Source organism: Eretmochelys imbricata, chromosome 16 (assembly GCF_965152235.1).
Source record: "Eretmochelys imbricata isolate rEreImb1 chromosome 16, rEreImb1.hap1, whole genome shotgun sequence".
Lineage (NCBI taxonomy): Eukaryota > Metazoa > Chordata > Testudines > Cheloniidae > Eretmochelys > Eretmochelys imbricata.
The window spans coordinates 24,296,572-24,313,135 of NC_135587.1; the positions used below are offsets into that span (position 1 = coordinate 24,296,572).

At 41.6% G+C, this 16,564-nt stretch overlaps 1 protein-coding gene across 8 annotated transcripts in view; it reads right to left on the reverse strand.

The window, feature by feature from the left end:
- Window positions 1-16,564, reverse strand: part of DENND1A (DENN domain containing 1A) — a 413,337-nt gene that overhangs the window by 188,445 nt on the left and 208,328 nt on the right. For all 8 annotated transcript variants that reach the window (XM_077835776.1, XM_077835774.1, XM_077835772.1 and 5 more), the window contains exon 11: window positions 4,478-4,523. In XM_077835776.1, the coding sequence (XP_077691902.1) occupies window positions 4,478-4,523 (46 nt within the window). The remainder of the gene's footprint in view (window positions 1-4,477; window positions 4,524-16,564) is intronic.

Here is a 16,564-nt window from a genome sequence, read left to right on the forward strand (position 1 = left end):
CCTTAGAGACTAACCAATTTATTTGAGCATAAGCTTTCGTGAGCTACAGCTCACTTCATCGGATGCATACTGTGGAAAATACAGAAGACGTTTTTATACACACAAACCATGAAAAAATGGGTGATTATCGCTACAAAAGGTTTTCTCTCCCCCCACCCCACTCTCCTGTTGGTAATAGCTTATGTAAAGTGATCACTCTCCTTACAATGTGTATGATAATCAAGCTGGCCCACTTTACATAAGCTATTATGTAGTGATCACTTTACATAAGCTATTACCATTCTATGATCCATTCTTTGTATCTTTTTATCCCTCCTTAGCCTTGACCATTCTTGGAAATGACACAGACACATGAATTAACAAGGAAGCCTATAGTACAACCCCTTTCCCACCAGAGCTACCACAAAACTGTAAGATTACAGGGTTAATAAATCTTCTCTAGAAACAAGGGAGAGACTATGAACTACAACAGAAACACAACATTTACATGTTGGAAAGTTTTCAGACTCACAAAAATGGCTTTGGAGAGGTGATTCCATCTTTGTAATTGGGAGAGTGGGGAAAGAATAAACAGTTAAAAGGCTCTGATGTAGTAAGTACAATGATACTTAGTGCCTGCATAGCTCTGTTTGTCTTTAAATCACTGTGCACATATTAACTTCACAACACAAATTTATTATCCCCATCTTAAAGATGGGAAAAGTAAGACAGAGAGATTAAGTGACTTGCTTAATGAGCTAGGATCTGAACTCCTGAGTTCTTGGTTTCCAGCCACATGCCCAGTTCACCAGACCATGCTGGCTCATTGCCAATTTCTGCTATCCTACTGTGCAAGATACAAACTTGTTAACTTCCTTTAGGAAAGGGCTCACCACACTCAGTTTGATGTAAGTTCCCATATCCCAAGAGGGATCACATATGGGACAAGAGTTGAAGTGCGGATCTTATCTAAAAAGAGGTTTTAACACAATAATTCATGTATTATTTGTACTTGTGGGGTTTAGAATTAAGTCTCCCAAACCATATTTGAATCATATTAAGTTTAATATCTATTAAAATCATGAATGTACTGTTGTGTATTGTTTTACACCATACTAGACAGTGGCACAAGCCAAACTAAAAACAACATGATCATCCCCTTAACAGTGCTGCATAGTGTATTAATAATGTCTAACCAACTGGTAGCCAAAAACAGCAGAATACAGTACAAATATACCTACAAGTTATATAAAATCCTATAATCCCAGTAGCCTAGAGCTTCAGTATTTTCCATTTAAAAAGGTACAGTACTGCATCTTACCACTGTAAAAATACAAACAAAATAAAAACAGTACCCTAGTAAGCCAGTGACGAAACTCACTGTTTTAGATTCCCAATTTGGATGGTATTCACCCAAGAGTTCTGAAGGAACTCAAATGTGAAATTGCAGGACTACTAACTGTCATCTGTAACCTATCATTTAAATCAGCTTCTGGACCAAATGACTGGAGGATAGCTAATGTGATGCCAATTTTTAAAAAGGGGTCCATAGGAGACCCTGGCAACTACAGGCCTGACTTCAGTACCGGGCAAACTGGTTGAAACTATAGTAAAGAACAAAATTGTCAGACACATAGATGAACATAATTTGTTGGGGAATAGTCAACATGGTTTTTATAAAGGGAAATTATGCTTCACCAATCTACTAGAATTCTTTGAGGGGATCAACAAGCATGTGGACCAGGGGGATCCAGTTGATAATAGTATATTTAGATTTTCAGAAAACCTTTGACAAAGTCCCTCACCAAAGGCTCTTAAGCAAAGTAAGCAGTCATGGGATAAGAGGGAAGGTTCTCTCATGGATTGGTAACTGGCTAAAAGATAGGAAACAAAGGGTAGGAATAAATGGTCAGTTTTCAGAATGGAGAGAAGTAAATAGTGGTGTCCCCCAGGGGTCTGTACTGGGACCAGTCCTATTTAACATATTCATAAACGATCTGGAAAAAGGGGTAAACAGCGAGGTGGCAACATTTGCAGATGATACAAAAACTACTCAAGATAGTTAAGTCTTAGGCAGACTGTGAAGAGCTACAAAAGGATCTCTCAGAACGGGATGACTGGGCAACAAAATGGCAGATGAAATTCAATGTTGATAAATTCAAAGTAATGCACATTGGGAAACATACTCCCATCTATACATATAAAATTATGGGATCTAAATTAGCTGTTACCACTCAAGAAAGAGACCTTGGAGCGATTGTGGATAGTTCTCTGAAAACATCCACTCGATGTGCAGCGGCAGTCAAAAAAGCGAATAGAATGTTGGGAATCGTTAAGGAAGGGATAGATAAGAAGACACAAAATACCATATTCCCTCTATAAAAATCCATGGTATGCCCACATCTTGAACACTGTATGTAGATGTGGTCACCTCATCTCAAAAGAGATATTCTGGACTTGGAAAAGGGTCAGAAAAGAGCAATAAAAATGATTAGGGACATGGCACAGCTGCTGTATGAGGAGAGATTAATAAGACTGGGACTTTTCAGCTTGGAAAAGAGATGACTGAGGGGGGATATGATAGAGGTGTATAAAATCATGACTGGTGTGGAGAAAGTAAATAAGGAAGTATCATTTACTCCTTCTCATAACACAGGAACCAGGGTAATTTGGTAATTTCATAACCAAATGAAATTAATAGGCAGCAGGTTTAAAACAAACAAAAGGAAGTATTTTTTCACACAACGCACAGTCAACCTGTGGAACTCCTTGCCAGAGGATGTTGTGAAGGCCAAGACTACTATAGGATTTAAAAAATAACTAGATAAATTTGTGGAGGATAGGTCCATCAATGGCTATTAGCCAGGATGGCGTCCCTGGCCTCTGTTTGCCAGAAGCTGGGAATGGCTGACAGGGGATGGATCACTTGATGCTTACCTCTGGGGCACCTGGCATTGGCCGCTGTTGGAAGACAGGATACTGGGCTAGACGGACCTTTGGTCTGACCCAGTATGGATGTTCTTATGTTCTTAATTCAAGTTGTTTATCAATTGGGGAGACTGAGTTCAGAGCCCAGATAACAGTTTGCTACTTTCAAGCAAACAGCTGGAACATTAGTTGGGGATTGGTCCTGCTTTGAGCAGGGGGTTGGACTAGATGACCTCCTGAGGTCCCTTCCAACCCTGATATTCTATGATTCTATTAAACATTCTTAAAATGTAGCATTTGTTTGATTTTTTCTGCTTAATGCAACACAGAAAAATTGCCCAGAAGCTGCTTTTTGCACAATATGACTGGAACAACATATATGTAATGGCATAGTCTGGGGGTTTAGGCTCTTAGCAGGACAGTAGCCTGGATGATTATTGCTGTCATATACCCAAAAGAGACAGCTGTCCGTATGGCAAACTTACCAGTTTTTGATGTAGGTTCCAAATGTTATTGTATTACACACTATTTTATGAGGTGTATGACTAAGTGATTGTATGCTGTAAGATATCGTACACAGTATAGTCCAAATTTTCAACTCTGGTGTTTAAAGTTAGACACCTAAGTGGACTGATTGTCAAAGGTGTTGAGCATCAGCCACTGCTACTAACTTGAAAATGCTAACCTGTGTTTAGCTTCCCCTGATTTCCAAGCAGCAATATTTCCCCACTCCCACTGCATATGGCTTTCAGACTGGCCCTGTTAAACAGTACTAAGGACAAATATTCAAAACAATCTAAGCATGCAGTGTAGTTGTAGCTATGCTGGTTCCAGGATATTAGAGAGACAAGGTGGATGAGGTAATATCTATTATTGCACCAACTTCTGTTCAATAAAAGACATTAATTCCATCCACTTTATCTCTCTAAAACCATCTAAATGACATTTAGGCACTTTTGAAAATATTACCTTATGGCTAGGATTTTCAAAGGAGCCCTAGGTTCTCCACCCCCTATTGAAAACAGTGGGAGTTGGGTGATTTGCTTCCATGGGTTCCTTTGCAAATTAGATTCCATGGTGCTTGGGGATTATTTCCAGTTGTTTTACATGTTCCTAAATCCTGCAAGAAGGCCAGGTTTTATTTACTGATGGTAAGATCCCTGCTTCTGGACCTATCATCTTGAGCATCAGAAACTAATGATCATCAAATCTATAAAAGCTTAAAAAGCAAAGTAGAGATGGTCAATATTGTTGTTAAAAAATCAAGCCTGATCCACTCTGATAGAGTTACATTCAATAGTAGTAAATTGGTCAAATGAAACAACAGGGTTCACGCCATGTCTGTCTGTCTGTCTTGTGTCTCTCACACACACGCAGATGTGCTGGACTCTGACCACTGGGTTGAAAACAGTACCCATAGTGTATTCACGAGTTTGGCAGAAGAGTGCAAGCAACCAAATTAGGCTCCCGTGACGCAAACATTTAGGCACATGTATGTATGTAAGTGTTTGCAGGAGTAGGGCCTAAATCACAATACATACTATTCTGAGGGACGAGGGGAGAGACTTACCTCCATTAAACTTAAATGTATTCCGATGAGGTAGGGCATCGGGGCACTGTGAAGAGAAACAAACAGCTCATTTATATTCAGGTAATGCTGGGGATTATTAACATACACTTAAAAAGCCAGCTGTAATATAGGTAACACGGATACAGGATTAAATTTTATTTAAAAAGAGAAATCCAGATGCAACATTTAATTTGAGCCAAAAAAGGTCACTTTTATTTTGAAGTCTTATCTCTTAATTTGAAAGCCACTGTCTCTAATTTAATAATTTTTCCACTGTAGCTTGCAAGGTGAAGTTGTCATTACTAAAAAACAGCAATTAAAGGAGGGAAGCTACCAAACATCATATTATTTTATTACGAGTACACCCAGAATGACATCATGGACATCTGTGGATCTACTCTTCAAATAATGTCATTTAGAGAGGTTTGCCCATATGAAACACTATGTGGTTAAATTACTTATATATACCATGCAATAGGACAAGCTCTTGATCCTTTGGCCTATGCATGCCAAGAAGAGAGCATTTTAATATTTATTTATTGCTGAATTCAATAGATCCTGATACAGACTCCCATATTATAGAAAACAGCAGAAACCAGTCCATCTAGCCCAGTATCCGGTCTTCCAACAGTAGGCAATGCCAGGTGCCCCAGAGAGAATGAACAGAAGAGAAATCACCAAGTGATCCATCTGCTGTCACCCATTCCCAGCTGGCAAACAATGGCTAGAGACACCATCCCTTCCCATCCTGGCTAATAACCACTGATGGACCTATAATAACCTGTTTGTTGACTGCCGACAAATGTGCTCAGCACAGTACAAAAGATGGAGTAAATTAGCTCATTCATCGAAGAGCTAACATTCTGTGTGCCTGATGGGAGTTACACACCTATATCTAAGTGCAGAATTTTGCCCTAAGCAACCATTGGTATAATAAACTTAGTGCCTTTTTAAACCCATTTTCTGCATAAATTCATTCAAGAGGATTGTAATTGTCTGGTTTCACCCACATAGTAGCGTTGGGAGATTTAATGCACTGGATGAGGTACACCACATGCTGTAATAGGCATGTGATCTTGAAGGTGTGTTGTGGAGGGGTGCTGATCATTGTACCAATGGAGATATGTCTGCAGATTTTGCATCTGTTATGATGGCAGGGTCTGGTGCCACTTTGAGTTGGTGTGTCCTGGTCTGTGTGGAGCTTGCTTCTGATAATAAGCCTGGTGAGGTTGGGGGCTTGTTTGAAGGCCAGAATAGGAGATTCAGGAAAGATTTCATTTGGGATGTAGTCCCCATTGAGTATGAGTTATAACTGTTTAATGATATGTTGTATAGTTTCCAGTGGAGAGTGGAAGTGGCAACGAAGGTGCAGGTGCAGTGAGAAAGTGGTTTTTTTTCTGTATGAAAGCAGGTTCTGTCGGGGTATTTGGGTGGCCCATTCCACGATGTGATCTACATCTCTGCTGGAATGTCCTTGTTTGGTAAAGGCGGTTTTAAGTGTGTTAAGGTGCATATCCCAGACTTTCTCCTTGGAGTATATTCTGTGGTATCTGAGGGCCTGGGAGTAGATAACAGATTTCTTGGTGCATTTGGGTGGTTACTGGACCTGTGAAGTGTGGTGATCCTGGGTTTCTTGTCTATAGTTGTCTGTAGAGTTCCATTTTTGAAGCTGATCCTGGTGTCCAGGATGTTGATGCTGGTGTGGGAGTGTTTTAGAGACAGTTTGATGGATGGGTGATGGTTGTTAAAATTGTGGTAGAAATCTGTGAGGCAGTTTAGGTCGTTTGTCCAGAGGATGAAAACATCATTGATGTACCTCAGGTATATCATTGGTTTTATGGTGCATATGTCCAGAAATTTTTCCTTCAGGTGGCCCATGAAGAGGTTGGTATATTGGGGAGCCATCCTAGTACCCAGTGCTTTTCCCATAGTTTCCACAAAGTGTTTGTTGCCGACTGTACAATTTTTATCGGTGAGGATGAAATTGACGATTTTAGCAATGTTTGGGGTGGATATCTGAGTTTTGTCCATTGTCTTGTAAATATTTGAGGCAGGCAGTGATACTGTCATTGTGAGGGATGTTGGTGTATAAGGAGGTGACATCTATGGTGGCAAGGACAGTATTCTGAGCAAGGCTGCTAATATTGCAGAGTTTTTGGAGGAAGTCAATTGTATCTTGGAGGAAGCTGACTCTATTGTGACGATTGGTTTGAGGATGGTTTCTATTATGAGTCCTGATATTTCTTCAGTTAGAGTGCCATGGCCAGAAATGGTGGGTCTGCCTGGGTTCCCTTATTTGTGTATCTTGGGAAGCATGTAGAAGATTCCTGGGATGGGTTTATGAGGGATGAGGTTGTAGAATTTCTCTTAGAGTTGTTTGGGGAAGGATTTGAAGATATCCTTAAATTCCTGGGCAAACTGGGCTGTGGAGTCGTCTCTGAATTCTTTATAGCAGGTGGAGTCAGAAAGTTGTCAGTTGGCCACATTAACGCAGTCATCGTGGTTGAGAACTATGATGGTGCCGCCCATCACCGCTTTATTTGCTGTTTGGTCACTATTTGGTGCTTGGATTTCAGGAACTGTACAGCTGTCCTCTCGGCAGTGGAGAGCCTGTAGTGGATGTGATGTTTGTTAAAGTTTTCACAGTCAATTTTTTTCATGAAGCAATCAATTTAATGATCAAGTGTGTGGTTTCATCCACTGTGGGGTGTCCAGTCAGAGCATGCTTTTTTCTGATGATTGTTGGTGGGACCTAGTAGTTGTGGGTGATGAAGTCGTTGTGAAATAATTCGCTGAGATGGAGTTGGTGAAAGAATTCTTCTAGTTCTCCACGTTAGTATGGTATCAGGTTCTGTGGCGGGGCAGAAGATCAGTCCCTTGGAGAATATGAATCATTCAGCTCCAGTGAGGAGTACTTTTGATAAACTGATGATGTTGGGGTCTATATAATGTCCATGTAGTGGGTCCTGGTGCCACAGTTTATCCTAGAGGTGAAGTTCTGTGCATTGCAGAGTTGTAGTTTATTCCCCTTTTTGTATTTGGTTGAATGGCTGTCATCAAGCTTTTTGGATAGTTGTTTTGGGTTTCTTGCATGACCTCCAGGTAGGTTTCCTGATTTTTTCTTTCCAGGGTGTGGGTGTATGATGATTTCTTGTATGAGGTGGTCCCTTCTGGAGCATGTGAGGTGCAGGAAATTGTTTCTCGGTTTTTCTGAAATCCTTCTGTAGAGCTGTACAGCATATTTGAAGTCACATGTAGTGGTTAGAGAGATGAGATTTTGCTTCTTGCATTTGCTCAGAATGTAGATGTCACTTCCTTGCCATAACAGATGCAAAACCTACAGATATATCTCCCCTGCTACAATGATCAGTACCCCTCACAACACACCTTTCAAGATCCATGGGTCCTACACATGCCTACCACAGTATGTAATGTACTTCATCCAGGGCTCTAAATGCCCCAGCAACAACCATGTGGGTGCAACCAGACGACCACTACGCTCTCGAATGAACTCACACAGAAAAATGATAAAAGACAAACACCATATCACCTGTGGGTGAACACATTTCACAGAACAATCACTCCATATCTGATCTCTCAGTCCTCGTCCTCAAAGGAAACCTGCACATCACCTTCAAAAGACGAGCCTGAAAGTTAAAATATATAACTTTGCTAGACACTAAAAATCATGCTCTTAATAAAGAGACTGGATTTATGGCTTATTACAACAATCTGTAACCCACTAACCCGCCGCTTTTTTGTCCCCTGGCTGCAGAGGTGCTCACGGGCCACTTCACCTTGAATCGTCCCTTAAAATGTGTGTTAGATATGCTAAACAATCTGTTCCACCTTCTATTTAGCTGTGACACTCTGAGCATCTTTCCCAGACCTGAAGAAGAGCTCTGTGTAGCTCAAAAGTTTATACATTTCTCCAACAGAAGTTGGTCCAATAAAAGATATATTACCTCGTCCACCTTGTCTGTCTAATATCCTGGCACGAACATGGCTACAACAACATAGGCACACATCTTATTTTATCAGAAAAACAGGGTAAAATTATACTAATTTGATTTTGGATGTTAAATTCTTGTAGATTCACGCAAGTTTAGTTCATCTTTAATCTTAAATAAAAGTGACAGGAATTGTAAAATAACCACTATAGTGCCTTCTTATGAAGAATAGACAGAAGCTCATAAAAATGTAGTGTTGGAAGCATTAATAGAAGATGCTATTAAAATCTTATGTATTACTGCTTTGTCTCAACACTATACAAATAGTTTGACTAATTTGTATGTTGATCTTCTCAATCCTTCATATTAGTTTAGCACCAAAAGGCCACATCAGGATTGATGCCCTATTGTGCTAGGTGCCATACTAACACAGACAGAGGCAGCCCCTGCCCTGGACAGTACACAACCAAAATTTTTGATTACCTTTTAAAGAGACATTATATATGAATTTTCAGTATCCTACAACAAAATTTCTAGGTCTCATTAAAGTGATGAAGTAGCATATTGCACATCAATGAAGTTTGGGGACCCCAGTAAGAACACTCCTGTTTTTTCCCATTTTGCCCCAACGCAGTATCTTACAGTGAGTTCCCACTTACCAGAGAGATTGCCACCTCAGAAACTCACTCAGTAAGAATTCTGGGGTTCACGATTCACTAGGAGGTCTACAAGTTAGCAGTAGTGTTCGAAACCACTCTCCTGTATGTTGCAGCTTTTGCCATATTACTAGGTATACACACTAAAGTTCAAGGCTTACATGGGAAATATCAAATTGGAGGGTATTTGTTTGTCATTTTGCATGTTTTAATTTCAGGAAATAGATATTTCCTTTACACATACTGCTTCTTTTCTAATGACTGCATTCCAGGAGCAAGGAAATACCCAACAATTTTATACTCCAAGTGCAAACCAGCTGCAAGCTGCACAAATGCTCAACTTCCCTGCGTGCCTAGCTGTGCTGTCCCAGCCTTCTCCAGTATACACTGAAATGAATGTGTTTCTAATTAAGTAGCTTTGAGAACATGACAGCTTCAGTGTCAAAAATACAAAGTCTGAACCTCGGCAGGAAGTCTTAAGACTGTAAACGTCTCATCTAGTGGAACCTTGCTAAAGTAATGAAAGGAAGCAGGAAGGGTGCCCTACTCCAGAAAACTGGACATTTATTAATGTGTCCAGCACAGCCTGTCACAGACCATAGAAAAACTGAAATCTGTAAAAAGTTAATTAACTGTATCATGTCAATCTTTCAATCTTCCACAATTAATCAACAAATGGACTAGGGAGAATAATATATTTAATAATAATGTGAGAACTGCTGAAATCAGGTGCCAACAAGTGAGATTCTAAGAAGCTGTAAAACAGATATAGCCTAAGAAATTTGGAATTAAATAACTAGGTGATGGATTGCCTAACCAATGTATTAATATGAGGGATCTAATTTAAAAGAAATGTAGCACTTAAACATGTTATAGTGTGGGGGTTATAGTGATCAGATTTAAAAGGTAATATGTTATTATTTATTATTTGTATTGCTGTACTGCTTAGGAGCCCAAACTATGGACCAGGCACTGTAAAAAACACAAAGCATCCAATGAAGTGAGCTGTAGCTCACGAAAGCTTATGCTCAGATAAATTGGTTAGTCTCTAAGGTGCCACAAGTACTCCTTTTCTTTTTGCGAATACAGACTAACACGGCTGTTACTCTGAAACAAAGCAAAAAGACAGTCCTTTCCCCAAAGAGCTTACAATCTACTTATAAGACAAGAGACAACAGAGGGATGCAGACATTAGTGTAATGGAAAAGGAGAGTTTTAAACGGGGGGGGGGGGGGGAGGAGGGGGTTGAAGGAGGATAATTTGCAGAGGTTTACAGGGAGTTCCTCCCTAGCATGTGGAGCAGCACAGAAGGAGGCACAAAGATACTTGTTTGAAAATTTAGTAAGTGGGTGATGGAAGCTGCCACAGTGAGTCAATTGGAGAAAGAAGTCAACATCTTGAGAGATGATAGGTAGGATGGGGATAGGTTGTGAAGAACATTGAACATAAAGATAAATAGCTTATGTTTGATTCAACAGAGAAGGCGGAGCCAGTGGAGGGATTCAAAATGAGGGGCAACGTGGTCAAAACAACAGACTAGGACAGCGGCTCTCAAACTGTGGGTCGGGACCCCATTTTAATGGGGTCGCCAGGGCTGGCTTAGACTTGCTGCGGCCCGGGACCAAAGCCCAAGGGTTTCAGCCCTGGGCATCGGGACACAGGTTACAGGCCCCCTGCCTGGGGCTGAAGCCCTTGGACTTTGGCTTTGCCCCCTGCCCCCACACCAGGGGCTTGGGCTGGCTCAGGCTTCAGTCCCCTCTCCTGGGGTTGCATAGTAATTTTTATAGTCCAAAGGGGGTCGCGCTGCAATGAAGTTTGAGAACCCCTGGACTAGGAAAATGATCTTTGCAGCAGCATTCTTAATGAATATGAATATGGCAAGGTTGCATTTGTCAGGGCCAGAGAGAAGGCTGCTGCAGTAGTAAACGAGACACAAGATGATGAGAGCCTGGATAAACATTTTAGCTATGTGAATAGAATGGTAAAGCTGTGTGTTAGAGATATTATGAAGAAATAATTGGCATGATTCAGACTGTATGTGAAAACCTAGAGAGAGGTTTAAGTCCAAGATGGTGACCAGGTTATGGGCCTGAGTTACAGGCAGTATGATGGTGTTGTCCATAGTGATTGAAAAAGCAAGCAGCAAGGAAGGCTTGGTGAGGTGGAAGGATTGGGGCAGGCACGGTTAAGAGCTCTCTTTTAGCCATGCTGGGCTTAATCTGACAGACTTCCCCAAGGACATGTCAGAGAGAGAAACTGAGATTTTAATTTGGACAGATGGAGATAGGTCTGAGCACAGAGGTAGATCTGAATCCTTACCAAAGGGGCTGTAGTTGAATTTGTGTCTTCAGATCAGATTACAGAGATAAGTTGTAGAGGGAGAAGAGAATGGAATGAAGGACAGATCCCTGTGGAATCCACACAGAAAGTTGCAAGGGGGATGAGGAGGAGCCTCTGAAGGACACACAGAAGGAGCCATTAGAAAAGCAGGAGAAGAACCAGAAGACGACAGAGATATGGAAGCAAAGGGAAGACAAAATAGCACAACTGACTGCATCAAAGACAGCTGACAGGTCAAGGAGGATGAGGATGAACTACTGGTGCTGAGCTTTGGCGAGAGTGGTTTCAGTGGAGTGGAAGTGTGGAAGACAGATTGGAGAAGGTCTAAAATGGAACTGGAGGAGAGGAACTCCAGACGAAGACTGTAAATAGCATGTTCAAATGAGCTCAGAAACTAAATGGATATGGGGCAGTAGTTGGTGAGGCAACCACAGTTAAGGATGAGGGGTTTTTGGTTTGTTTTTAAGATAGGAGAGACTAAAGCATGGTTGTATGATGAGAAGGGCCCTACCAATTTCACGACTGTGAAAGATGTGTCATGGACCGTGAAATAAGCCCTTCCCCATGAAATCTGATCTCCCCCATGTTGCTACGAGATCTCTGCCAAGGGGCTCCTAGCTGCAAGTCCTGGCTGGGCTGGGGAGGGACAGGACTTGTCCTTCCCTGCACGGCTGCTCTCACTCTCAGGGGGAGATCAGACCCACCTTGGAGTGCCTCCCCCTGCTACAGGAAGCTCTGGGACTGGGCAGGAGCCCTGAAGGTTCCTGCAGCTGGAGGAGGCTTGTGGATGTGAGTCCGATCTCTGGGAGTGCCCCAGCCAGGCTGGGAGGGACAAGACTTCTTCACCTGCGCAGCTGAAAACATGAAACTGACCCATTTTAAAACCCTCTGGCCGTGAAATTGAGCAAAATGGACTGTGAATTTGGTAGGGCCCTAATTATGAGGGGGGAAAGCCAGAGGAGAGAGACAGAGGTTAAGGAGAACAGTAAGAGGAGGGATGAGAGCAGATACAAGAGAATCAGGAGATGTGATGGGATCACTGAGACAAGTGGATGGTTCAGAGGGGGAGAGAAGATGAGAAACGTCTGTAATATCACCCAACTCTGAAAAATTAAAATAGAAAAAATGCTAATAAATATAGATGTTATCCATCCAAATTACATACAAAAAACTGAATTCTACCAACCCTACTCATAAGTGTGTGGTGAACTTTAGTAGCAGGTATTAGTTATGGATATAGAACACACAACAATCAAAGCATGTGGGTGAAAGTCACATGATGCAGACACATGACAGTTTCTCTCACACTCCATTTTTCACCTACTGCTGGACATCCTGTTCTTCTGTGAATACCAATTGCACTACGATGTTTGGTGTCAGCCAATACCTATTAAATCCCAGATTAACAAAGCTCTAATTCCAGCCACACTTTTTGCTTAAGCAATATGACTGCCTGGGTCTTTTTTTGGCCATTGATTCACTGTTTGCCGTATCATTTTCCAAGGAGAACAGGGTTATTTATAATCAAATGAGTTATACAGGTAAATATCAAACAATAAGAATAGCAATGAGTAAGCATGAATATGGATATTGTGGACTTAATGGCTTCATATTGCCCATTAATAGTAACTGCATTTTTACAATTTGTTTAATTCCTTCCCTCAGGCTAACTAGAGACCCCTTAATTATTTTCCCAAGAGGTGGGCAACTATTAATTGGAAGAGAGGCAGGTGAAATAGAAGGACATTTCTGCTTAAGTGCTAATTTAAAAAAAATATATACTGCCATTCAAGACGCAATGAAATTTAAAAACCACGGACATCAAGAAGGTACATAATTTACAGCTACCTTGGGATTTGTGCAACTTTGCTCATTTATTTTAAGGAAATGGATAGTTACCGTCACAGATCATACTTATTCTATTTGTGCCCTACCTGAGGTACAAACATAGTCTTATTCTGCACCCTTACTCACACTGAGTAGAACCTTACTCTGCAAGCAGTCCCACTGATTTCCCATTGAACTATTCACTGGAGGGTGGCAGAAACTGGCCCAAAACTTTTGAGTATTAGATGCAAATTAAAAACACTATTTTTTTAATTTTAAAGTGGATGAACCTAGTAAACACTGTAACAAAGGAACCAAAAGAATCATTACATGGGGCATTTAGCAAGCACAGGGATGTACCAGGTTGGCCCAAGACATCTAGTGGCAGGTTCATGCAGGAGAGTAGAGTTCAGGGTCTGAGCTCAGTCTCCTGATCAGCAGGGATTATCCTCTCTGATCAGATAAAGGAGCACATCCCAACCACGTGGGGATTTTGAAAGGGGTGTGTGTAAAAAGAAGACTGCACACTAACAGACACACTTGTTCCACAGTTGCTGCAGAGTGGTCTGAAAAGGTGGCTCTCAACTTGCTACTGGGTAAGGATATGCAGGAATACCAACTGCTGACTACTCTATCAAGGGTTATAAAAGTTGGTTTATTCACCTTAGAAGAGATCCTGTTCTCTTTGGCAGAGCCCCCACAACACAATCAGGGACTTTGTATTCTGGGCAACAAAGAGACACCAGCCCATTTTATAGGGCTTAGGGAAAGGCAGATTCTCCCTCCAGGCTAAGTTAAAGGAGAGAGAAAACTCAAAAGGAGGAAGAAGTGTGGGGAAAGAAGAGGGTAATTTTCCAGTGGAAACTGGTCATGGCACCAGGGAGTGACTTGCAGAAACAATAAAAACAAATCACCCCATGATTCTTTCATTGATATAAAAATATAGGTAACTTCCACTTGATTGCTATTCAGAGGCATGCTGGCCAGAGACATGAGCCACAGATGCTAGTGCAGACACACTGGCTATACACATCAGCATCTCAGGCCCTGTTACTTGTCATTTGCTGCCATGCCACTGTTCTCAACAATATTGGTTCAAACATCTCCCCTATCATTCTGCTTTACAAAGGAAGAGCAATCTGTCATGAAGGTATAAAATCTAAAGCAGGGAGAACCTCAATGTTTACCAAATTGAACTTATATTCTTTCTCAGTGGAGAAGATACAGCAAAACTGCTCATAACCAAGAAACAGATCTCAGTACCATTCTCTCCATGAGTAAGAGTTAAAGCTGGAAGCTGACTGGCAAGGAGCCCCACTGAAGTCATCGCTGGTATAAGCGAGTAGTATGATGGTCCATGCTACTCCTTCTCCTTCAGTACAAGCAGTAATCTTGTTGGAACAGGCAGATTCTTATGCCACAAGCAGAGATTTCTGGAATTTTTGGCTCTGTACACTGCCACATGAAATAGGGATTTAGCTCAATATAAAAGAACAACTTTTTTTCAGTCTTGAAGAATCCTTCCAAAGGTAGAAAGGAAGGTAAAGATGAAGTCCTGACTCTCTTATAAAGAGGAAAATTAGAAGGGTGCAGAAGTGAGAGAGAAAAGTGAATGCTCCAGCTAAGGTAGGGGTTCTCAAACTGGGGGTCGCAAGATTATTCTATGGGGGACACGAGCTGTCAGCCTCAACCCCCAAACCCCACTTCACCTCCATCATTTATAATAGTGTTAAATATAAAAAAAAGTGTTTTTAATTTATAAGAGGGTCACTCTCAGAGGCTTGATGTGTGAAAGGGGTCACCAATACAAAAGTTTGAGAACCACTGAGCTAAGCGGTTTGTCTGAATTCATGGGACAATTGTGCTAAAGGGAAATAAAGCAGAGAGAGGTCACTTTCAAGATGGATATTCAGGATGGCAACGGTGAGAGAACAATGATATCATCTGTATCTTGCATTTTGCAAATGGCTGATAATTCACTGAGCAAAATTGGAGGGATGCTGAGAAGTAGACCTTTCAGCTGAAAAGGTCCAGGTTCTTGGGGTCCTTGTATTTATGGGTCCTTTGTCAGATCTGGTTTTCTATTAGATGACAGAAAGAGATCCTGGAGTCCAGTAAGCATAGATGTGCCCAGAGCCTTTGGTGGAATCCAATATGATTTTTTCCACCCACTTTGAAGTCGGGAGAAGCGAGGCCAGGGTGTGCCACAGACCCTTTGCTGGGTCTATGATGTCCTTGTTAATCAGGAGGGTGATTCTTGTGGGTTCCGAGGATACCAAATAAGTTGTGTGTGTTTTCCTGGATCACCATCATTTTCATGCCCAATATCTCAACTATCCTCCATAACTCCTGGAAAGCAATGATGTCATCAATGGCCAGTGTCAGGGCTGGCGAGGATTCCTTCAGAGGGGAGGGGAATGGGTTTGCTTAAGTTCTCGTGCAGGCATTCTTGCCACCGATGCCAGTGGTAACTGAAATCTCCTTTTCATAAAGACATGTGAAGGTGTCCTGCTCTGAGGTCTATGAGAGGGAAGGCCAGTGTGGCCATAGTGATGGATTGTATTGGTAACGACATTTCTATACCAGGAAGAAATAAAGACAGACAAATGTTTCTTGGCTGGAGAAGAGTTCTGAAATCAGAAGTGGGATGGATACAGTCAAGGTTCTTTCTTGCTGCCACAGACAGTAAGTGGGAACTACAGGAGGCTCCGGGCTGCTCATGTAGGAGAGCACAAGGTGTGCACGCGGACCCACTGGACTCTGCTAGACAAAAGATTCCAAGCTCACATGCATGAGGTGCATGCTCTTTTACAGTGCAATCTACACTGACTCGTGCTCGAAGAACAATCTCTTAAAAAAGAGATATTGAGAATAGGAACGTAGCTCGTAAAGCTAGCATTAGCGTTCTGTTAGCAATAAGCCAATGAACCTACAGGCTTATATCCTGTAAGGCGTTAGCTTATGTGATCAGCATAAAGTTTTGAGGCCTCTGAGCCTTGGCATAAGTAAGTAGCCCAACAGCGACCCAGTTTGTACAAAATGATACCAGGTAACCAGAAGAACACTGAACTAATACGAGGCTTGGATATTTTAGCAGATGCTTAATCACGAACTTGCCTTTGCAATGCATTGACATATAGGATAATACTATGGGATAAGGACACCCTAACATTTTTAAAGGTTCCTTCCCCACTCTGACCTCTAGGGTACAGATGTGGGGACCTGCATGAAAACCTCCTAAGCTTACTTTTACCAGCTTAGGTTAAAACTTCCCCAAGGTACAAACTATTTTACCCTTTGCCCTTGGACTTCCA